Source organism: Pristiophorus japonicus, chromosome 2 (assembly GCF_044704955.1).
Source record: "Pristiophorus japonicus isolate sPriJap1 chromosome 2, sPriJap1.hap1, whole genome shotgun sequence".
Lineage (NCBI taxonomy): Eukaryota > Metazoa > Chordata > Chondrichthyes > Pristiophoridae > Pristiophorus > Pristiophorus japonicus.
In genome coordinates, this window is record NC_091978.1 from 289,994,264 (window position 1) to 290,019,104 (window position 24,841).

The 24,841-nt window shown below is 45.9% G+C and overlaps 1 protein-coding gene across 3 annotated transcripts in view; it reads left to right on the plus strand.

The window, feature by feature from the left end:
* The window catches only part of ttc29 (tetratricopeptide repeat domain 29), a 714,732-nt gene extending 690,142 nt beyond the window's left edge, over positions 1-24,590 (plus strand). For all 3 annotated transcript variants that reach the window (XM_070871547.1, XM_070871546.1, XM_070871548.1), the window contains one exon: positions 23,805-24,590. In XM_070871547.1, coding sequence (XP_070727648.1) covers positions 23,805-23,881 — 77 coding nt within the window. In that variant the 3' untranslated portion in view covers positions 23,882-24,590. The remainder of the gene's footprint in view (positions 1-23,804) is intronic.
* Positions 24,591-24,841: the final 251 nt, after the last annotated feature.

Sequence of the window (24,841 nt, forward strand, 5' to 3'; positions counted from 1 at the left end):
AAAAGTGGATTCCCAATGTTCATGGCCATACCTGAGGAGGAAAAGATCACCACAGCCTCCCTGGAGGAGAGCGAGAAGATGGCGGCCGCACCACGAGGCAAAGAACATAAAATCAAAATGACCGTGACCAGACCACGAGGGGCAGCGTTGGAGGAGTGACACATGGCACCAAGCGCCGAACCAGATTGGAAGGCCCCCTTAAAGAAGACCGGTAACCCAAATAATTTAAAGGGACAGTTTCAATCGAAAGATGACAAGGACTTTAAAGTTAAAAATGCAGTTAGCGAATGCAGGTATGATAATGTAACGAGGAATTGTGATGCCGGAGTAACTAATGAGAAAAATGAAATGAATGCTTGTGTAAGAAAGGTTAAGAACAAGCTTGTAAAGCCTAATGAATATTATAGAAAATTCAAAATGACAAATGTAACCACGTATGTAGAGACTGTGATACAATTAAGTGATGTAAATGCTGTAATTAACAATGTAAAGGTAGTTAATAATGTAGGCTCAACTATGTATGCTCGGGGCCAATGTGTCATGTATACAGGTAGTAGACTGATAAAGGACACTGGGTTCTACAGGGACAATGTAAATGCCAGAGGAATCCCCCCGTGGAAGAACCCAGGTCCAGCAGGCTACCTGACTACGTAGCCTGGATTTTTGGAACAAATATGATGCCCCAGGGAGGGCTCACACAAATCCAGTGGGAGCAGGCCCACTGCAGGGACAGTGGTCAATGGGCAGCACAGCCATCACCACTGGCAACCTGCCCCAGACCGGCCCTACATCCTCTGGCCACCAGGGCCAACACCAGGAGCAAGAGGCCAGTACCCTCCAGCTTTCCTGGCGAACCCTGGGATGACCAGAGACTCATCCCAAATGGAGGACAAGGAGCCCACACAGTCCTGTGGCCCTGCCCACCACCACACACTCACCCACATCACAGCTTATGGACCTTATCCACTGCTGCACTGGCTACCCCACTGAGGGAACCCACAGCAGTGACACCCACACAACCCTCACCACAACCTCCCACAGCCCAGCGGGAGATCGAGAGCCAGCGGCAGTTGGTGAGAGGGAAGCGACCTGTCAAAAGCCCAGCGGGAGATCGAGAGCCAGCGGCAGTTGGTGAGAGGGGAGCGACCTGTCAAAAGCCCAGCGGGAGATCGAGAGCCAGCGGCAGTTGGTGAGAGGGGAGCGACCTGTCAAAAGCCCAGCGGGAGATCGAGAGCCAGCGGCAGTTGGTGAGAGGGGAGCGACCTGTCAAAAGCCCAGCGGGAGATCGAGAGCCAGCGGCAGTTGGTGAGAGGGGAGCGACCTGTCAAAAGCCCAGCGGGAGATCGAGAGCCAGCGGCAGTTGGTGAGAGGGGAGCGACCTGTCAAAAGCCCAGCGGGAGATCGAGAGCCAGCGGCAGTTGGTGAGAGGGGAGCGACCTGTCAAAAGCCCAGCGGGAGATCGAGAGCCAGCGGCAGTTGGTGAGAGGGGAGCGACCTGTCAAAAGCCCAGCGGGAGATCGAGAGCCAGCGGCAGTTGGTGAGAGGGGAGCGACCTGACAAAAGCCCAGCGGGAGATCGAGAGCCAGCGGCAGTTGGTGAGAGGGGAGCGACCTGACAAAAGCATACCGGTGCAGCTACAGCGGGAGAGAAAGCAAAATAGAAGTAGAAAGTAATCAAAAAGTGACGTCACAGCCAATGGGGTAAGTGATTGGCTGGTGATTGGTGAGTAGCTTTTCTTTTCTTTTTTATATCAGTAAGTGAACTGCAACATTGTTATTACCAATTTAAGTGTATCTAAGGTTAAGGCATGGCAGGAGAGCTCGGCCATGTGATATGCTCCTCCTGTACCATGTGGGAACTCGGGGACACTTCCGGTGTCCCTGGGTGCTACGTGTGTGGGAAGTGTATCCGCCTCGAGCTCTTGACGGTCCGCGTTGTGGAATTGGAGCTGAGGGTGGATTCACTCTGGAGCATCCACGATGCTGAGAATGACGTGAGTATCACGTGTAGTGAGTTGGTCTTACCGCAGGAGAAGGGTCCACAGCCAGATAGGGAATGGAAGACCAGCAGGAAGAGCAGTGCAAGAAAGATAGTGCAGGGGTCCCCTGTGGTCATCCCCCTGCAAAACAGATACACTGCTTTGAGTACTGTTGGGGAGGATGACTCATCAGGGGAGGGCAGCAGCAGCCAAGTTCATGGCACCGTAGGTGGCTCTGCTGCAAAGGAGGGCAGGAAAAAGAGTGGGAGCGCGATAGTGATAGGGAATTCGATGGTGAGGGGAATAGATAGGCGTTTCTGCGGACGCAACCGAGACTCCAGGATGGTATGTTGCCTCCCTGGTGCAAGGGTCAAGGATGTCTCGGAGCGGGTGCAGGACATTCTGAAATGGGAGGGAGAACAGCCAGTTGTCGTGGTGCACATTGGTACCAACGACATAGGTAAAAAAAGGGATGAGGTTCTACGAAAAGGATTTAAGGAGCTAGGAGCTAAATTAAAACGTAGGACCTCAAAAGTAGTAATCTCGGGATTGCTACCAGTGCCACGTGCTAGTCAGAGTAGGAATCGCAGGATAGCGCAGATGAATACATGGCTTGAGCAGTGGTGCAGCAGGGAGGGATTCAAATTCTTGGGGCATTGGAACCGGTTCTGGGGGAGGTGGGACCAGTACAAACCGGACGGTCTGCACCTGGGCAGGTCCGGAACCAATGTCCTCGGGGGAGTGTTTGCTAGTGCTGTTGGGGAGGAGTTAAACTAATATTGCAGGGGGATGGGAACCTATGCAGGGAGACAGAGGGAGACAAAAATGAGGCAAAAGCAAAAGACAGAAAGGAGATGAGGAAAAGTGGAGGGCAGAGAAACCCAAGGCAAAGAACAAAAAGGGCCACTGTACAGCAAAATTCTAGAAGGACAAAGGGTGTTAAAAAAGCAAGCCTGAAGGCTTTGTGTCTTAATGCAAGGAGTATCCGCAATAAGGTGGATGAATTAACTGTGCAAATAGATGTTAACAAATATGATGTGATGGGATTACGGAGACGTGGCTCCAGGATGATCAGGGCTGGGAACTCAACATCCAGGGGTATTCAACATTCAGGAAGGATAGAATAAAAGGAAAAGGAGGTGGGGTAGCATTGCTGGTTAAAGAGGAGATTAATGCAATAGTTAGGAAAGACATTAGCTTGGATGATGTGGAATCTATATGGGTAGAGCTGCAGAGCACTAAAGGGCAAAAATCGTTAGTGGGAGTTGTGTACAGACCTCCAAACAGTAGTAGTGATGTTGGGGAGGGCATCAAACAGGAAATTAGGAGTGCATGCAATAAAGGTGCAGCAGTTATAATGGGTGACTTTAATATGCACATAGATTGGGCTAGCCAAACTGGAAGCAATACGGTGGAGGAGGATTTCCTGGAATGCATAAGGGATGGTTTTCTAGACCAATATGTCGAGGAACCAACTAGGGGGGAGGCCATCTTAGACTGGGTGTTGTGTAATGAGAGAGGATTAATTAGCAATCTCATTGTGCGAGGCCCCTTGGGGAAGAGTGACCATAATATGGTGGAATTCTGCATTAGGATGGAGAATGAAACAGTTAATTCAGAGACCATGGTCCAGAACTTAAAGAAGGGTAACTTTGAAGGTATGAGGCATGAATTGGCTAAGATAGATTGGCTAATGATACTTAAGGGGTTGACTGTGGATGGGCAATGGCAGACATTTAGAGACCGCATGGATGAATTACAACAATTGTACATTCCTGTCTGGCGTAAAAATAAAAAAGGGAAGGTGGCTCAACCGTGGCTATCTAGGGAAATCAGGGATAGTATTAAAGCCAAGGAAATGGCATACAAATTGGCCAGAAATAGCAGCGAACCTGGGGACTGGGAGAAATTTAGAACTCAGCAGAGGAGGACAAAAGGTTTGATTAGGGCAGGGAAAATGGAGTACGAGAAGAAGCTTGCAGGGAACATTAAGGCAGATTGCAAAAGTTTCTATAGGTATGTAAAGAGAAAAAGGTTAGTAAAGACGAACGTAGGTCCCCTGCAGTCAGAATCAGGGGAAGTCATAACGGGGAACAAAGAAATGGCAGACCAATTGAACAAGTACTTTGGTTCAGTATTCACTAAGGAGGACACAAACAACCTTCCGGATATAAAAGTGGTCAGAGGGTCTATTAAGGAGGAGGAACTGAGGGAAATCTTTATTAGTCGGGAAATTGTGTTGGGGAAATTGATGGGATTGAAGGCCGATAAATCCCCAGGGCCTGATGGACTGCATCCCAGAGTACTTAAGGAGGTGGCCTTGGAAATAGCGGATGCATTGACAGTCATTTTCCAACATTCCATTGACTCTGGATCAGTTCCTATCGAGTGGAGGGTAGCCAATGTAACCCCACTTTTTAAAAAAGGAGGGAGAGAGAAAGCAGGGAATTATAGACCGGTGAGCCTGACCTCAGTAGTGGGTAAAATGATGGAATCAATTATTAAGGATGTCATAGCAGCGCATTTGGAAAATGGTGACATGATAGGTCCAAGTCAGCATGGATTTGTGAAAGGGAGATCATGCTTGACAAATCTTCTGGAATTTTTTGAGGATGTTTCCAATAAAGTGGACAAAGGAGTACCAGTTGATGTGGTATATTTGGACTTTCAGAAGGCTTTCGACAAGGTCCCACACAGGAGATTAATGTGCAAAGTTAAAGCACATGGGATTGGGGGTAGTGTGCTGACGTGGATTGAGAACTGGCTGTCAGACAGGAAGCAAAGAGTAGGAGTAAATGGGTACTTTTCGGAATGGCAGGCAGTGACTAGTGGGGTACCGCAGGGTTCTGTGCTGGGGCCCCAGCTGTTTACATTGTACATTATTGATTTAGACGAGGGGATTAAATGTAGTATCTCCAAATTTGCGGATGACACTAAGTTGGGTGGCAGTGTGAGCTGCGAGGAGGATGCTATGAGGCTGCAGAGCGACTTGGATAGGTTAGGTGAGTGGGCAAATGCATGGCAGATGAAGTATAATGTGGATAAATGTGAGGTTATCCACTTTGGTGGTAAAAACAGAGAGACAGACTATTATCTGAATGGTGACAGATTAGGAAAAGGGAAGGTGCAACGAGACCTGGGTGTCATGGTACATCAGTCATTGAAGGTTGGCATGCAGGTACAGCAGGCGGTTAAGAAAGCAAATGGCATGTTGGCCTTCATAGCGAGGGGATTTGAGTACAGGGGCAGGGAGGTGTTGCTACAGTTGTACAGGGCCTTGGTGAGGCCACACCTGGAGTATTGTGTACAGTTTTGGTCTCCTAACTTGAGGAAGGACATTCTTGCTATTGAGGGAGTGCAGCGAAGATTCACCAGACTGATTCCCGGGATGGTGGGACTGACCTATCAAGAAAGACTGGATCAACTGGGCTTGTATTCACTGGAGTTCAGAAGAGTGAGAGGGGACCTCATAGAAACGTTTAAAATTCTGACGGGTTTGGACAGGTTGGATGCAGGAAGAATGTTCCCAATGTTGGGGAAGTCCAGAACCAGGGGTCACAGTCTAAGGATAAGGGGTAAGCCATTTAGGACCGAGATAAGGAGAAACTTCTTCAGCCAGAGAGTGGTGAACCTGTGGAATTCTCTACCACAGGAAGTGGTTGAGGCCAATTCACTAAATATATTCAAAAGGGAGTTAGATGAAGTCCTTACTACTCGGGGGATCAAGGGGTATGGCGTGAAAGCAGGAAGTGGGTACTGAAGTTTCATGTTCAGCCATGAACTCATTGAATGGCGGTGCAGGCTAGAAGGGCTGAATGGCCTGCTCCTGCACCTATTTTCTATGTTTCTATGTTTCTATTACTGATCACCTCCCCTGGTTATGGCAATATGGACTTGAAAAATGCTTAGGGGGAGAGTGTTGTTATGTATGCATGCTTGTATTGTTATATGATGTTCTGTAACACTGAATGTACCTTCACCCTGTACACACCTTACCTGTACACCAGAGGGTACTGCTGCTGGAGACCTAAGGGTTACCTGCACACTGCAGGTAACCCAGTATAAAAGGGAGCTCACCTCGGTGTCCTCACTCTAGGAGTTGCAATAAAGGACGACAGTCTTCAAAGTTTAAGTACCATACCTCTGCCTCGTGCAGCCATTAACAAGGTGCCTACATATATAAAAAGTGACCTGAAATTTGTTGATGATACATTTAAATAGCACTGGCAGAGGTTCCTTCCTGCTGCTGAATGCATGTTCAGCTGTGTTAGGTTATGAGAGGGTGTTAACTCCAGCGATGACGACGAAAATGGCAGCACAGGCGTCAAATCACTATTACACACTAATAGACATCACAACCTGCCTACTTACCATACTTCTAGTGCACACTTACACATAAAAGAGACACTTAAGTGCTGGAGGAAGTGCAGAGAACAGCCAAAAGGCTGATCTGTAGTGTGAGAGGTTTGAGTTATGAGGAAAGAGTGCAGAGACTTGGGGATTTTAGCCTTCAACAGAGGCAATGGAGAGATGATCTCATCGAGGTATATGATAGGAAATGGTATGGAAAAGGTAAATTTGGCAAACTAATTTGAATTCAATTTAACAAGAGGTCTAAGTGACCTGAACTGGACATAGTACTCAAGGTGAGGGATGACCAGAGCCCCCGGCCTGCGAGCCCCATCGGAGCAGGCCAGGGAGTGGGGGGAGCAGCGTGGCGGCATACCAATCCAGGGAGCAGCACGTGCTAGAACAGGAGAGCAACGGTAGCGAAGAGGGCGACTGAATTGGATGTCCCCAAGATCCATATCGCTGATTGGAGTGCGGGTAGGTACTGCAGGAGCGGCGAGAGATTGTAGCGGGATGAGATCGAGGCCAAGGAGAGGTGTGAGTTCGGGACCCAGAAGAGGCGAGGGCCCAGGGGCAGCACGGGCCAGCCCACACTGCGATATGTGTGCGCACTAGGTCCATGCAGCAGAGCTGCTCTCCAGTCGTCTTGGATAACCCTTGCCACTGAACCAAGACCTAGCTCTGTCAAGCCACCACACGTTAAAAAAAATCCATGCACAGGCATCTTCCACCCTTCAAAATTCAGTTCGGGACTGGAATATTAGGTCCTTCATTGAAACACCTATGAACTTTTTGTCGTGGAAGCAAGTCATCCTCGACTCGAGGGACTGCCTATGATGATGATAAGTGCACACACCTGACGGCTGCCCTATCGCCCTCACCAAGATCATGTCCGGCCCGGCCCACACCAGAGGTGTTTGCGCTCTGCTCAGAAACCATTTTGGTCTCAATTCGGCACCCATACGGAACCAAATTTCTCAGACGATATTTTTCCTTACACAGCCAGTTTTTTAAAATCATTTTTATTATTGTTTGCAGAAAGAGGTAAGGGCACAACTATTAGTAATAGTTAAAAGGATCAATCAAGATCTTAGAACTATTAAAACTGAATGATCTTTTCTTATTAATGAGAGCTTGAAGAGGATTGGGAGGCTGATCCAAATCCACTCAAAATAATTCATGCACAGAATACATAAAGCTGCTTATTTCTTCAAAATCAGGTTAATAGTGCACTGTTCTAACAATATATTTAATATGACTGCAAAGGATCCTAGGTTAAAAGAGTGTATGGAAAGAAAGACTTAATCCATCATAACTCATAGCAGTTTAAGCTTGGCATTGGACTTCAATTCAAAGGCAGCTACATAGCCAGCTGATCAAGTAGTGCTAGCAGGGACAGATGTTTTGAGGTTAGCATCTATTATCACTGTTAACAATGGAAGTTTTGCTCTTGGCATTTGTAAGAACAAATGGAAAGGCACTATACTAGACAGAGAGAAACTAGTATAGACAGGAAGAAAGCATAGCTTTTGACACCAACATTTGCTGTAAAAGCCGCAGGAAACAAGTGATGCGAACAAGCTGAGAGAGGGCACAGCAAGAAAGATGGTACATGCATCATACAGAAAAAGAGAAATAGTGAAAGGATGTAGTTATGAAGACAGAAAACATTGCTATGTATATTGTGTTAAATATACAGGCAACAACATTGCAGTTATGTTTTGCAAGATGATTCTTTTCTCATGAATGTCCATAGAGGAAATAATTATTTTAGGAGATTATTTCTGGCCCATGGCCTTTGCTTACTGAGCTGCTGATGACAGAAAAGCTGGATATGTGCAATTGTCAGTTAAGGTTTATATGTTGAATACAATAAGTAATTGTATGAAATAAATCTGTTACTATGAATTGAAACTAATAGTCTAATTTTAACTTTTATTGAACCATTATTCTGGTATTCAACAAAAGTGTAGTTTTATGGCATTAGACCTTGTACAGTGTATTATGACATGTGATGGGTATTGATGGTGTAATGTTGATTAAGTTGGTACTGATGGTGTGACTGATTTATGATTATGTTTTGTTGAGTGTCAGTTGCAGATGATTTGGCCTCTGCATTTATTGTTTTCATTCATTACATCTACAACTCAAAGTAAAGTATCGACAAAAGTTTTCCAGGGGTCGCAATATTGAATATTACCTGCACTACTAAAATTGATGCAGTAAGCTCTCTCGTTAGCTTATTAAGTAAAAGCACCCGACATGGTACTGAACTATATGGACCAGTAAATCTCAAGTTTGATCTCAGGTCTTTGCTAAGTTAACTGATCTAGACAGAGACAACAGCTGGATCACTACAAAATGCCTCAGAGGTAAGGAGGGGAAAAGTAAGACAGCGTTCCTTTTGATCACTATCCATCAAACTCAAATACAAAGACCAGAATTTTCCAGGGGGGTCAGTGGATGGGCAGGTTGGGTGGGAAAGTGTTTTTTTTCCGCAGCGGGTCAGGACCCCGCCACGACTTTCCCAATGTCGGGTCTGTCAGCACTGAGCAGACCCGACAGGCAGTGGTGGGAGACCCACTTAAACTCGTTATGACCTTGTTTAGACATTAAGAATACATGTTAGCTTCCCTTTTGACTTTATATGCTCGCCCACAGGGTCTCACTGTTCGGAGATCATGTCTGTTAAGCTGAGGTTGGAGATGAATGGCCATTACTTGCTGAATTACTTGACAGCTTGAAATGTGCTATAAAAGCTCACACCTCACAGCTGTTCACTTTCCAAGCTCAGAAGCTATTAATTACTGCATTCAAAACACAGATTGAGCTTTATGCAGGTTGCAAGTGTTTGGAGCAAACTCTATATCCAGTGTCACCTCATTAAAACAACCTCTCTCACCATTGACAGATCGCTTCTGTCATCTCAACTTCACCTGCCATCTATTCCATCAACATGTGTGCCCTTCATACTCTCTCACCTTGGTCCTCAGAATCTCACCATGATCAGCCCCAACACCAGCAGCACCAACAACAACACCAACCTGTTTCAATGGATTCAATGTTTGACACCACATGAACAGAAACTTTACATTGACATTGTATAAAACACCCAAGTGGTTTCCCTTGTGTGTTGTTAGTTGGTATGATTGTATGAGGATCAGGGTGAGTGTGAGGGGTGGCTAATGAGATGGGGCTGTGATAATGTAGATAGAGAGGGATGGGTGGAGGTGTAAGGTAAGTTGGTGTGAGTATGGATGTGGAGGAGTAGGGAAGGGAAGGCAGAGTGATGGGAATGTGATGAGAGGCACAGCAGGATGAGGTTGAATGTGGCTTAGTACTAACGGTTCATGATCTACTGAGATCATTAAAACGTTTGCGGCACTGCAGCCTGGTCCTCCTGACCTCCTCTGAAATGTGCAACCAGGCTGCGTTGATCTCCTGGGGAGGTCTCTTCTGCCAATGGGAAGGGGATCTCCCTGCATGCCGTGACTCCCTCCATAAGCATATGGAGGGAGTCATGGGAGAGCCTGGGTGCAGCCCTGAGCCTTTGCGCAGTGATTGTTAGTATTTGCAGCACCTCAATGTTGTAGAACACTGACAGCACAAATGTTAAAATTAATTTGGACATTGTCCCTTTATGGATACTGACTGATGACACATCATCAAATTACATCACAAGGCCCGCTTCCTCTAATTGGCCGGGAAACGCGCTGGACAGGCTTAACAAGCCCAATCAAGGAAAATTAATTTCAGAGGCTGTGTTGGAGCCAGCAGCGGGGTCATCCCGCCACTGACGTCGCTTGCCATGGACCCACCAAGGCTAGCAAACTCCTGGCCAAAGTACTTATATCTGGTCATCAAGTGAGGACAAGATTATGCTCCAACTTGAAGATCTTCCTGGTTAAATAGCCTGCCATCACTCACTGCTTACGCTTACACATGAAGTATGATCACTTGGAAGATATGCCAGAGCACTGCTGCCAGCATGGGGAGTAATTTTCAACTTTGCTGCCTGTATGGTAATCTGGTGGAGTAGATCAGCTGCCCTTTATAGAACACACCCATTTTGCATACTACTGATTTCAGTGAAATGGAAATCAGGTGGGCTCTACAATGGGCGGCAATCTGCTCCACCAAGCTCAGGCCTTTTGCCTGGAGCACGACCCATCTCCTCTATCTGGGAGTCTACCTTAGCCCCGACGAGGGAGCCTGGCTGGCGAACTGGCAGGAGCTGGAGGCCAAGGTCGCCGCTCGCCTAGGGCGCTGGACAGGACTGCTCCGAGTGCTGTCCTACAGGGGTCGAGCGCTAGTCATAAACCAGCTGGTGTCCGCAATGCTGTGGTACCGGCTGGTCACTTTGACCCCTCCCCCTGCGTTTGTCGCCAAGATACAGAAGAAGCTGGTGGACTTCTTCTGGAACAACAGGAAGCACTGGGTCTCTGCCGCGGTCTTGAGTCTCCCGCTTGAGGAGGGCGGTCAGTTGTTGGTGTGCGTCAGCGCCCAGCTCGCGACTTTCCGTCTTCAGACCCTGCAGAGATACCTTTACGTCGAGCCCCCTCCTAGGTGGTGTGCTCTGGCGAGGTATTTCTTCCGCCAGCAGCGCGACCTCAATTATGACACGCAGCTCCTGTTTGTGAACTTGGGGGGTGCCAGGACCGCCCTCCGGGAGCTGCCTGTCTTTTACAGGGAACTCATCAGGGTCTGGAACAAAGTCTCCACCAAGCGCAGCTCTCCGCCGGCTGGAGTGGCGGCCGTCCTGCAGGAACCGCTGCTCGGGAATCCGTACCTCCACGGCCGAGGTTTTATGTGGCGGTCGGAAGAGAGGGCTGTGGCTGGTGAGGTGACCAGGGTCAGGGACCTGCTCGATGGCGGAGGAGCGGGCTGGATGGCGCCAGACACGCTGGCGCGGCGCCTAAATTCTGCCAACGTCCGCCACGCGGCCGATGCCATCGAGTCGCTAAAAACAGCTCTGGGCCCTGACTCCGTTAGGTGCATCGAGGAGGCTCAAGCACGTGGGGAGATCCCGTCCGAACTGACCCCCGTCCGGACGGAATTCCTCATCGGCGCCAAACCCCGGAACCTCCCTCGGGGGCCGGCGCCTCACAACTTGAGCCGCCTCGGGGAAATCCCCTCCGTGCCTTTCAGTTCCGTGCGGAGGGGTTTCCTGTACGGGCTGCTCCTGCACACCCTCAACTTTGCCATCCTCGCCGGCCGTCCGGACACGACATGGCGTACCATCTTGCCGTCCGGAGGAGGCGGGGGTCCCCGATGGAGGGCACTCTACGCAGGGGTCCTCCCACTATTCATCGGGGACTTGGCCTGGAGGGTGGTGCACGGAGCAGTGCCGTGCAACAAATTTTTAAGCCGGTTCACGGACTCCCAGTCCGCCTGCAATTTCTGCGGTCTGGATGAGTCCGTGTTCCATGTTTTTATTGAGTGCACAAGGTTGCAGCCCCTGTTCCATTATTTGAAGGGGCTGCTCCTGAAATTCTGGCTGCACTTCAGTCCCACTCTCCTGATCTTTGGGCACCCTGTGCGGAGGGGAGCGGGTAGGTCCGAGGGCCTCCTCGTAGGACTGCTCCTGGGCACGGCCAAGGGTGCCATCAGCCGGTCCAGGCAGCGGGCGGTCGAGGGGGTCGTTCAACCTGACTGCCTGCCTCTCTTCCGCTCTTACATCCGGTCCAGGGTGTCCTTGGAGATGGAGCACGCGGTGTCCACCGGTACGCTCGTGGCCTTCTGCGAGAGGTGGGCACCGGAGGGACTGGAGTGCATCATCACACCCGGCAACCAAATTTTAATTTGATTTTACGGTTTAAAGTTTAATTTGTTTTAATTGCCGGTGCTTTTAGTGTCCCCTTCCCTTTTATAGGGGGCACTGGAAAAATTTGATTTTAGCGCCCAAAAAAAACCAAAAAAAATGAAAAACACAAAAAAAAAATCTGCTCCACCAGATTATCACACAGGCAGCAAAGTTGAAATTTACCTCCATGAGTCAGCATCATCAGGAGGAGAGGGGAGAAAAATTGAAAAAAATACTGAACCATGTCTACATCTAAAGATTTTATAAAATATATTAACACTTCCAAATAAATTGTAAAAGACCTCAGGGTTATTGGGCCAATTTGAAGAAGATTCCATAAAACAAAATATTAATTCCAAAGGATGGTTTTAAATTCCTCGTATTTTTAGTAGTCATAACCTGAAGTTTTATGTATGTTGCCAGGCTCGTTATTTGTCTGTAAGTTGCTGGTCAGGCACCAGTAGGAATTTTATTTATTTGTTACTGGGATGTGGGCATCGATGTGGAGCATTTATTGCCTGTCCTTAATTGCCTTGGAGAAGCTGGTGGTGAGCTGCCTTCTTGAACCACTGTAGCCCATGAGGTGAAGGTACTCCCACAGTGCTGTTAGGGAGGGATTCCCAGGATTTTGACCCAGCGACGATGAAGGACTGGTGATATATTTCCAAGTCTGGATGATGTGTAACTTGTAGGAGAACTTGGAGGTGGTGTTCCCATGCACCTGCTGCTCTTGTCCTTCTAGGTAGTAGATGTCGCAGGTTTTGGAGGTGCTGTCGAAGAAGCCTTAGAAAGTTGCTGCAGGGCATCTTGTAAAGGATGCACACTGCAGCTGCTGTGCGCGGTGGTGGTGGGAGTGAATGTTTAAGGTGGTGAATGGGGTCCCAATCAATTGGGCTCCTTTGTCCTGAATTGTGTCGAGCTTCTTGAGTGTTGTTGGAGCTGCACTCATCCAGGCAAGTGGAGAGTATTCAGTTAAACTCCTGACTTGAGCTTTATAGATGATGGAAGGGCTATGGGGAGTCAGGAGGTGAGATGAGCGCTGCACGGTACCCAGCCTTATAGAATCATAGAAACATTATGACACAGAAGGAGACCATTCAGCCCATCGTGTCCGTACCGGTCGTAAAAGAGTTACCCAGCCTAATCCCACTTTCCAGCACTAGGTCCGTAGTCCTGTAGGTTACGGCTCTTTAAGTGCATATCCAAGTACCTTTTAAATGTGATGAGGGTTTCTGCCTTTATCACCCTTTCAGGCAGTGAATTCCAGACTCCCACCACCCTCTGGGTGAAGAAATGTTTCCTCATCTCCCCTCTAATCCTTCTACGAACTACTTTAAATCTATGCCCCCTGGTTATTGACCCCTCTGCTAAGGGAAATAGGTCCTCCCTGTCCAGTCTATCTTGGCCCCTCATAATTTTATACACCTCAATTAAATCTCCCCTCAGCCTCCTCTGTTCCAAGGAAAACAACCCCAGTCTATCCAATCTTTCCTCATAGCTAAAGTTTTCCAGTCTTGGCAACATCCTTGTAAATCTCCTCTGCACCCTTTCTCATGCAATCACATCCTTCCTGTAATGTGATGACCAGAACTACACGCAGTACTCAAGCTGTGGCCTAACTAGTGTTGTATACAGTTCTAGCATAACTTCCCTGCTCTTGTATTCTATGTCTCTAACCTGCTGTTGGAGCCACATTATTTATGTAGCTGGTCCAGTTAAGTTTCTGGTCAATGGTGACCCCCAGGATTTTGATGGTGCGGGATTTGTCCATGTCAAAAAGAAAGAAAGACTTGCATTTATACAGTGCCTTTCATGACCACCAGACATCTCAAAGCGCTTTACAGCCAATTAAGTACTTTTGGCGTGTAGTCACTGTTGTAATGTGGGAAACGAGGCAGCCAACTTGCACACAGCAAACTCCCACAAACAGCAATGTGATAATGACCAGATAATCTGTTTTTGTTATGTTGATTGAGGGATAAATATTGGCTGTTGAATGACAAGAGGAGGCGGTTAGACTCTCGCTTGTTGGAGATTGTCATTGCCTGGCACTTGTGTAGCGTGAATGTTACTTGCCGCTTATCAGCCCAAGCCTGAATATTGTCCATGCCTTGCTGTATGTGGGCATGGACTGTTTCATTATCTGAGGAATTGCAAGTGGAACTGAACACTGCAATCATCAGCGAACATTCCTACTTCTGACCTTATGATGAAACTCTGAAGGAAGGTCATTGATGAAGCAGCTGAAGATGGTTGGCGCTAGGACAGTGCCCTGAGGAACTCCTGCAGCGATGTCCTGGGACTGAGATGATTGACCGTAACCATCTTCTTTTGTGCTACATGTCAAACTAGCCAGTGGAGAGTCTACCCCCTGATTCCCGTTAACTTCAATTTTACTAGGGCTCCTTGATGCCACACTCGGTGAAATGCTGCCTTGATGTCAAGGGCAGTCACTCTCACCTCACCTCTGGAATTCAGCTCTTTTGTCCATGTTTGGACAAAGGCTGCAATGAGGTCTTGAGCCGAGTGGTCCTGATGGATGCCAAACTGAGCATCAGTGAACAGGTTATTGATGAGTAAGTGCTGCTTGATAGCATTGTCGACGACACCTTCCATCACTTTGCTGATGATTGAGAGTAGACTGATGGGGCGGCAATTGGCCGGATTGGATTTGTCCTACTTTTTGTGGACAGGCCATACTTGGGCAGTTTTCCACCTTGTCAGGTAGATGCCATGTTGTAGCTGTACTGCAACAGCTTGGCTAGAGGCACGGCTAGTTCTGGAGCACAAGTCTTCAGCACGACAGCTGGGATGTCTTTGCTGTATCCTTTGCTGTAGCCTTTGCTGTATCCAGTGCGCTCAACCATTTCTTGATATCACGTGGAGTGAATCGAATTGGCTGAAGACTGGCCTCTGTGATGGTGGGGACCACATGAGGAGGCCGATATGGATCATCCACTCGGCACTACTGGCTGAAGATGGTTGCAAACGTTTCAGCCTTGACTTTTGCACTCACGTGCTGGGCTCTGAAATCATTGGGAATGGGGATTTTCATGGAGCCTTCTCCTCCCGTTAGTTGTTTAATTGTCCACCACCATTCATGACCGAATGTGGCAGGACTACAGAGCTTTGATCTGATCTGTTGATTGTGGGTTCGCTTAGCTCTGTCTATAGCATGCTGCTTCTGCCGTTTAGCATGCATGTAGTCCTCTGTTGCAGCTTCCCCAGGTTGGCACCTCATTTTTACGTACACCTGGTGCTGCTCCTCTACACTACTCATTGAACCAGGGTTGGTCCCCTGGCTTGCTAGTAATGGTAGAGTGAGGGATATGCTAAGCCATGAGGTTGGAGATTGTGGTTGAACACAATTCTGCTGCTGCCTCATGGATGCCCAATTTTGAGCTGCTAGATCTGAATCTATCCCATTTACCATGATGGTAGTGCCACACAACATGATGGAGGGTATTCTCAGTGTGAAGACAGGACTTCGTCTCCATAAGGACTGTGCAGTGGTCACTGGTACCAATACTGAAATGGACAGATGCCTCTGCGACAGGTAGATTGGTGAGGACGAGGTCAAGTAGGTTTTTCCCTTGTGTTAGTTCTCTCACCACCTGCCGCAGCCCCAGTCTGGCAGTTATATCCTTCAGGACTCAGCCAGCTCGGTCAGTACTAATTCTGCCGAGCCACTCTTGGTGATGAACATTGAAGTCTCCAACCCATAGTGCATTCTGTATCCTTGCTACCCTCAGTGCTTCTTCCAAGTGGTATTCAACATGGAGGAGTACTGATTAGTTGAAGTTGGAACCACAGGAGGTTTCCTTGCCCATGCTTGACCTGAATCCATGAGATTTCATGGGGTCCAGAGTCAATGCTGAGGACACCCAGGGCCACTTCCTCCTGACTATATACCACTGTGACGCCACCTCTGGTGGGTCTGTCCTGCTGGTGGGGCAAGACATATCCAGTGATGGTGATGGAGGAGTCTGGGACATTGGCTGAAATGTATGATTCTGTGAGTATGACTATGCCAGGCTGTTGCTTGACTAGTCTGTGGGACAGCTCTCCCAATTTTGACACGTCCCCAGATTTTAGTGAGGAGGACTTTGCAGGGTCGACTGGACTGGGTGTGCCGTTGTCGTGTCCGCAGCCGGTGCCGAGGTTGATGCCAGGTGGTCTGTCCAGTTTTATTATTATTATTGCTTTTCGTAGAGTTTTGTTGCAACTGAGTGGCTTGCTGGGCCATTTCAGAGAGCAATTAAGAGTCAACCACATTGCTGTGGGTGTGGAGTCACATATAGGCCAGACCAGGTAAGGACGGCAGATTTCCTTCTCTAAAGGACAATCCGATAGTTTCGTGGTCACCATTACTGATTTTAGTTTTTTATTCCAGATTTATTTAATTAAGTCAATTTTAATTTGAACCCACATCTCTGGATCATTAGTCCAGGCCTTTGGAATACTAGTCCAGTAACATAACCAGTATACTGTGTTCCCGGTAGAAATAATTGATTGTGCCGTATCTCCATTCTTTACATCTTTTAAGGTCAAATAGCAATCAATTCTGCACACTTGATTCATTGATGTTATCAATCATCAAATTGAATAGTTATACTGAAAGATCACAACCATATGCAATATGCTTGACCCCAGAAAGTATTTGGAAGACTTGAATTTTGGAGTGCTATAGGTTGGTGATCCATTGTTCTATAAAATTCTGTAATATAATGGGTATATAAAATATTTAACTTAATCCAGGACCTTGGAATTCAACCAGTTCTGATTTGGACATCTGGTTTAGTTTGCTATCAAAGATCTGTAGGAAAAAACAATTGGTGCAGGCACTCAGTAAAACAGACCATTTCACAAAAATCAGTCCACAGAACTCACTCTTCCATTCAGATAACACTGTTCTCTTTTACATCTGACACATCCAGTTGTGAACTGGTATGTCATTTATAACATATTCTTAATGACTGAAAGCAAACAAAAGTAAATTTTCATAACCTAGTACTTTGCGAATTTCCTTTTAGTTTGTTTCGGTAAAGATGGATTCAGATGATGCTGGTGTGAAATGGTTTTGTACAATCTCTATATTTAGTACTGAGAGCCATGGTTCCTCATGAAGAACAGATGCCACAATGTTTTATTCTTTGTTATGTACATGAAGTCAAAAGTCAATTGTGCAATGCTGTATATTGAAATTAAGTGTGCCTCTTTATTATATACTACAAATTATTTATTTGTAATAATTTAAGTAGCTGTGTTTATAATTTTTTCAGTACATTTTTATTCAGTTGTATTTTATACCATGAGTACAAAGTGAATGGAAAGTAGAAGATCATGAAGACTTTGAAAATAATATTAACACTTTTATAGTGATAGAAGCATTGTACTAGTCATCTGTCAGACGTGCCTTCAGCAGGTAACTTTGATGCATCATAATTTTGCAGTTGGAGGTTGACCTTACTAAGGCATTAAATTCTCAGCGAGAAAGTGTTCAAGTTTTTCAGTGGTTATTGTAAAACATATTAATTGTGACACGTTTTACAAAGAAAGCATTCTTTTCTGACATTTTTATATTAATGCACAATGTGTTGCCATTACACTAAGAATAATTTGGATGCAGTCCTTTATAAAATGGTTAAATGTGGCTTTTGTATTCTGTCTTATTTCCAGGTTTTTAGCACATAGAAGGTTTCTGTTGAGCTGCAGTTCATAAGTACATTGATGAATGGGAGTATAGCTTATCCCACTTATTAGCCACTTTCTCCCAGTGGGAAATGTGAGATTGGATTTCACCATGCAGTGCCTCAGGCAGGGTACAGTAGAAACCAAATAAATACTGCCTTAGGTCCTAAAGGGAGAAGTTGAGTAGAATGTGGAATAACCTTTTCTTTATAAATCTTATTTGTTATATTTAATTCTAATATTTTAGTTAAAATATTATCTGCATATATGTGTGTGTGTATATATATTTATATATATATATATAATATAGACAAAAATCCCTAAACCATCATTGGAGAAATTGTGTAACACATCCCTTTCAATAATGTCTTTTTTTCTGTCTTCGAAACACATCTTTTATAGCAGTTCAGTTGTGGTTATGTATAAAAAAGCGCAATGGCCTTGATTTTTATAGGGGGCAGGAATGAAGTGTGTCAAGGCAGGAGACCTGGATACCCTGCCGATCTTAAGAGAAGGGCTTCACTGCTTGCCAGCTCAGGCCTCAGGTTGAAATTGCAGATCGGGTCCGAATGACATCATTGGATGCAATCTGCATTTTTAAAGTATGACCCTGCTTACTTCCTGTGAGTGGCCTACTCACCCGCTCAAAAGAGCAGGTTAATATCAGGACACAGCAGGAAGACAGCGGGATCTGAGGGGGTAAGTGACTTGCATTATCATAACTGCCCCACCTTTCCTGGTTTCCACTAGGAGGCTGAAGGAGATTACAGCGATTGGGAGGGGTGAGGCTATGGAGGGATTTGTAAACAAGGATGAGAATTTTGAAATCAAGTCGTTGCTTAACCGGGAGCCAATGTAGGCCAGCGAGCACAGAGGTGAAGGGTGAACGGGACTTGGTGCAAGTTAGGACCTGTGCTGCCGAGTTTTGGATGACCTCAAGTTTACGTAGGGTAGAATGTGGGAGGCCAGCCAGGAGTGCTTTGGAGTAGTCAAGTAAAGAGGTAACAAAGGCACGAATGAGGGTTTCAGCAGCAGATGAGCTGAGGCTGGGGCAGAGACAGGCAATGTTACGGAGTTGGAAGTAGGCAGTTTTAGTTATGCCGCGGATCTATGGCCGGAAGCTCATTTCAGGATCAAATATGGCACCGAGGTTGAGAACAGTCTGGTTCAGCCTCAGACAGCTGCTAGCGAGAGGGATGGAGTCAGTGGCTAGGGAACGCAGTTTGTGGCGGGGACCAAAGACATTAGAAACGTAGAAACATAGAAAATAGGTGCTGGAATAGGCCATTCGGCCCTTCGAGCCTGCACCAGCATTCAATAAGATCATGGCTGATCATTCAGCCCAGTACCCCTTTCCTGCTTTCTCTCCATACCCCTTGATCCCTTTAGCCATCAGGGCCATATCTAACTCCCTCTTGAATATATCTAACGAACTGGCATCAACAACTCTCTGCGGTAGAGAATGCCAGAGGTTAACAACTTTCTGAGTGAAGAAGTTTCTCCTCATCTTAGTCCTAAATGGTTTACCCCTTATCCTTAGACTGCGACCACTGGTTCTGGACTTCCCCAACATTGGGAACATTCTTCCTGCATCTAACCTGTACAGTCCCATCAGAATTTTATATGTTTCTATGAGATCCCCTCTCATTCTTCGAAACTCCAGTGAATACAGGCCCAGTCAATCCAGTCTCTCCTCATGTGTCAGTCCCACCATCGCAGGAATCAGTCTCGTGAACCTTCGCTGCACTCCTTCAATAGCAAGAATGTCCTTCCTCAGATTAGGAGACCAAAACTGAACACAATATTCCAGGTGAGGCCTCACCAAGGCCCTGTACAACTGCATTAAGACCTCCCTGCTCCTATACTCAAATCCTCTAGCTATGAAGGCCAACATGCCATTTGCCTTATTCACCGCCTGCTGTACCTGCATGCCAACTTTCAATGACTGATGTACCATGACAACCAGGTCTCGTTGCACTTCCCCTTTTCCTAATCTGCTGCCATTCAGATAATATTCTGCCTTCATGTTTTTGCCACCAAAGTGGATAACTTCACATTTATCCACATTATACTGCATCTAGCATGCATTTGCCCACTCACCTAATCTGCCCAAGTCACCCTGCAGTCTCTTAGCATCCTCCTCACAGCTCACACCACCACCCAGCTTAGTGTCATCTGCAAACTTGGAGATATTACACTCAATTCCTTCATCTAAATCGTTGATGTATATTGTAAATAGCTGGGGTCCCAGCACTGAGCCCTGCGGCACCCCACTAGTTACTGCCTGCCACTCTGAGAAGGACCCATTTATCCCTACTCTCTGCTTCCTGTCTGCCAACCAGTTCTCCATCCACATTGATACATTACCCCCAGTACCATGTGCTTTAATTTTGCACACTAATCTCTTGTGTGGGACCTTGTCAAAAGCCTTTTGAAAGTCCAAATACACCACATCCACTGGTTTTCCCTTGTCCACTCTACTAGTTACATCCTCTAAAAATTCTAGAAGATTGGTCAAGCATGATTTCCCTTTCATAAATCCATGCTGACTTGGACCGATCCTGTCACTGCTTTCCAAATGCGCTGCTATTTCATCTTTAATAATTGATTCCAACATTTTCCCCACTACTGATGTCAGGCTAACCAGTCTATAATTACCCGTTTTCTCTCTCCCTCCTTTTTTAAAAAGTGGTGTTACATTAGTTACCCTCCAGTCCATAGGAACCGATCCAGAACCGATAGACTGTTGGAAAATGATCACCAATGCATCCATTATTTCTTGGGCCACTTCGTTAAGTACTTAGGAAGTGGCCCTAGTAGCCTGCAGACTATCAGGCCCTGGGGATTTATTGGCCTTCAATCCCATCAATTTCCCTAACACAATTTCCTGACTAATAAGGATTCCTTCAGTTCCTCCTCGCTAGACCGTCGGTCCCCTAGTATTTCCGAAAGGTTATATGTGCCTTCCTTCGTGAAGACAGAACCAAAGTATTTGTTCAGTTGGTCTGCCATTTCTTTGTTCCCCATTATAAATTCACCTGATTTTGACTGCATGGGACCTACATTTGTCTTCACTAATCTTTTTCTCTTCACATATTTATAGAAGCTTTTGTAGTCAGTTTTTATATTCCCAGCAAGCTTCCTCTCATACTCTATTTTCCCCCTCCTAATTAAACCCTCTGTCCTCCTCTGCTGAATTCTAAATTTGCCCCAGTCCTCAGGTTTGCTGCTTTTTCTGGACAATTTATATGCCTCTTCCTTGGATTTAACACTAGCCCTAATTTCCCTTGTTAGCCACGGTTGAGCCACCTTCCGCATTTTGTTTTTACTCCAGACAGGGCTGTACAATTGTTGAAGTTCATCCATGTGATCTTTAAATGTTTGCCATTGCCTATCCACCATCAACCTCTTAAGTATCATTCGCCAGTCTATTCTCGCCAATTCACGTCTCATACCATCGAAGTTACCTTTCCTTAAGTTCAGGGCCCTAGTCTCTGAATTAACTGTGACACTCTCCATCTTAATGAAGAATTCTACCATATTATGGTCACTCTTCCCCAAGGGGCCTCGCACAACAAGATTGCTAATTAGTCCTTTCTCATTACACATCACCTGTCTAGGATGACCAGGCCTCTAGTTGGTTCCTCGACATATTGGTCTAGATGACCATCCCTAATACACTCCAGGAAATCCTCCTCCACCGTATTGCTACCAGTTTGGTAAGCCCAATCTATATGTAGATTAAAGTCGCCCATGATAACTGCTGTACCTTTATTGCACGCATCCCTAATTTCTTGTTTGATGCTGTCCCCAACCTCACTACTACTGTTTGGTGGTCTGTACTCAACTCCCACTAGTGTTTTCTGCTCTTTGGTATTCCGCAGCTCTACCCATACATATTCCACATCATCCAAGCTAATGTCCTTCCTTACTTTTGCGTTAATTTCCTCTTTAACCAGCAATGCTACCCCACCTCCTTTTCCTTTCTGTCTATCCTTCCTGAATGTTGAATATCCCTGGATGTTGAGTTCCCAGCCTTGGTCACCCTGGAGCCATGTTTCCGTAATCCCAATTATATCATATTCGTTAATAACTGCCTGCGCAGTTAATTATTCCACCTTAACACGAATACTCCTCGCATTGAGGCACAGAGCCTTCAGGTTTGTCTTTTTGACACACTTTGTCGCTTTAGAATTTTGCTGTAATGTGGCCCTTTATGATTTTTGCCTTGGGTTTCTCTGCCCTCCACTTTTACTTTTCTTCTTTCTATTTTTTGCTTCTGCCCCCATTTTACTTCCCTCTGTCTCCCTGCATAGGTTCCTATCCCTCTGCCATATTAGTTTAACTCCTCCCCAACAGCACCAGCAAATACTCCCCCTAGGACATTGGTTCCGGTCGTGCCCAGGTGCAGACCGTCCGGTTTGTACTGGTCCCACCTCCTCCAGAACCGGTTCCAAAGTCCCAGGAATTTGAATCCCTCCCTCCTGCACCACTCCTCAAGCCACGTATTCATCTTAGCTATCCTGCCATTCCTACTCTGACTAGCACGTGGCACTGGTAGCAATCCTGAGAATTACTACCTTTGATAATAGCTTCGGTCTTCCCAATATTTAATTGGAGAAAATTTCTGCTCATCCAGTACTGAATGTCAAACAAGCTGTCTGACAATTTAGAGACTGTGGAGGGTTTGAGAGAAGTGGTGGTGAGGTAGAGCTGCATGTCATCAGCGTATATGTGGAAACTGATGCTGTGTTTTCAGATGATGGTGCCAAGGGGCAGTATATAGATGAGAAATAGGAGGGGACCAAGGATAGATCTTTGGGGGACACCAGAGGTAACGATGTGGGAGTGGGAAGAGAAGCCATTGCAGGTGATTTCTGGCTACGATTAGATAGATAAGAATAGAACCAGGCGAGTGCAGCCCCACCCAGCTGGACGATGGTGGAGAGGCATTGGAGGAGGATGGAGTGGTCAACCGTGTCAAAGACTGTCGACAGGTCAAGAAGAATGAGGAGGGATAGTTTACCTTTGTCACAGTCACAAATGATGTAACATGTGATTTTGATTAGAGCCATTTCGGTACTGTAGCAGGGGCGGATACCAGATTGAAGGGAATACTAGGGGAAGCCAAAACTCCAAGTTTTGTGCAGCCAATAATGGCATGGCAAAAGTAGCATAATTCAATGGACTTCACTCTCACTGAATAAGCCAATTAGGTGAAACGCAGGTTTCTTGACTGCTGAGAGAGATGGAAACAATGGCCCTGATCTTGACTGGGCTGGGATTTACGGCGGGAGGGAAAACTATGGTCAGGTTCCCCACTCCACAGCATGCTTCTTTTCTTTTCCAGTAGGCTCCCTGCCCAGAAACCATCCTGATTGACAGGCTTGGCTCCCTGTTGGGTGGGGAATGCTCCGGAGGAGGCAGCAGCCCAGGAGCAGGTAGGGAACCTGCTGCTGGGCTATTGATAACGTGGGGGGCAGTGGGGGTTCCGAATCTTGGAGGGGGTTTGATCTGGTGCTGATCCGACACAGGGGGAGTGGTTGGTGATCCTGGGGCCGAGGGGGTAATGTCAGTGATCCTGGAGGGAGTTTGATTGGGGTAAGCACTCCTGCTTCCCCTGCCCACAAGTAGTGCTGGAAAGGCAGTTACCTCTTCTACACAGTACCCCTCGCCTACCTTTAGCTGCCGGGTTTCCCAAGGCCTGGGAAACCCAGCTGGCCAGGTTAAAACCTAGAAGACAGATAAAATCATGGGAACGCAGTCTCCTTATTATATTTAAATCACCAATCCACCTACTGGGAAAGTGGAAGTGGACAGGTTGGAGGCATGTTGGGCTCAGGTTTGAGATTTTTTAAATTTCACATCCCACCCAACTCAACCCACCTGTTTTAATGGTTAAAATTCCACCCTATGTGTATTATATTAGTCAGTGTTTTAGTGCTGTGAAGCTGTTCTAAACTATATTGATTTTCCCAACAGATGTTGCAACAGTCAAGCAAGTTGGCACAGAATCAGCTGTGGAAGTGAAGATGAGTAATGAGGAAACTCTACCTTAAATAAAGCAAAAGTTGCAAAAGATATAAAGCAAGTTCATATTTGTCCCAGCAGCAGCACTTTTTCAGACTGAACTCATACCATATCAGTTAAATCACCAATAAGAAAACCAAACAACCATGAGTAATATTTTATTTTACCAACTATTCTAATCATAATGACACAGATGGCCAAATTTTGCTTTATATTCTAAATTTTTCACCAAATGAAACTAATAGTGATAGACCCAAAGTTTTTTGTTTTAACATTGTTATGTACTCATTTTCAATTAAGGTTTTTTATTGCTCTAACTTGCACAGATTATTGTAGAAAATATTCTGTCATTAATATAATTATAATCTTTAAAGTTTTCCATGTGTGAATCACAAATGAAACATTGTGCATTATTGTTAACAATACATGTATATCTGGATTGCTTTGGAGTAATTTTGAGATGTGTTACATTAAATAGAAAGAACCTTCCAATTTGTTGTAGTGGATAATATTCTTGATTACATAACCAAAACTAATGAGTTACACTACCCAGCTTAGGAATGTGTACTTCCTTGGCTACTTATCAATCAAGGCATCAATTCCTATTGGAATATGCTGTGTGGCTCTCTCTATATTTAATTATCTATATGTTCTGTTGAAATATTTGTTTTAAATTCAGTTTATAATTTGAACTACTCTAATGCTATTCGTGAAAATAACGTTCCTTATTAATCAACTGATGCCTTAATCAATAAAGTATAGATCTGTAAAAGAGTTTTGCTGCTTGGAATACAAATAAATTCAAAACTTCATGAAAACAACTCTCCTTGTTTTGAAGTGGTGTTGTAGAGAGTTTGGTTGTGTTTGTCCTAGATAGAAATGTAAGTATATTTTTGACATTCATAAAAGTGCAAATATACCGTACCTGTTCTCACCTCTCCACTCTGAGCACACTTCTGGGAGAAATTGAAACTGCCGCAGATGAAGCA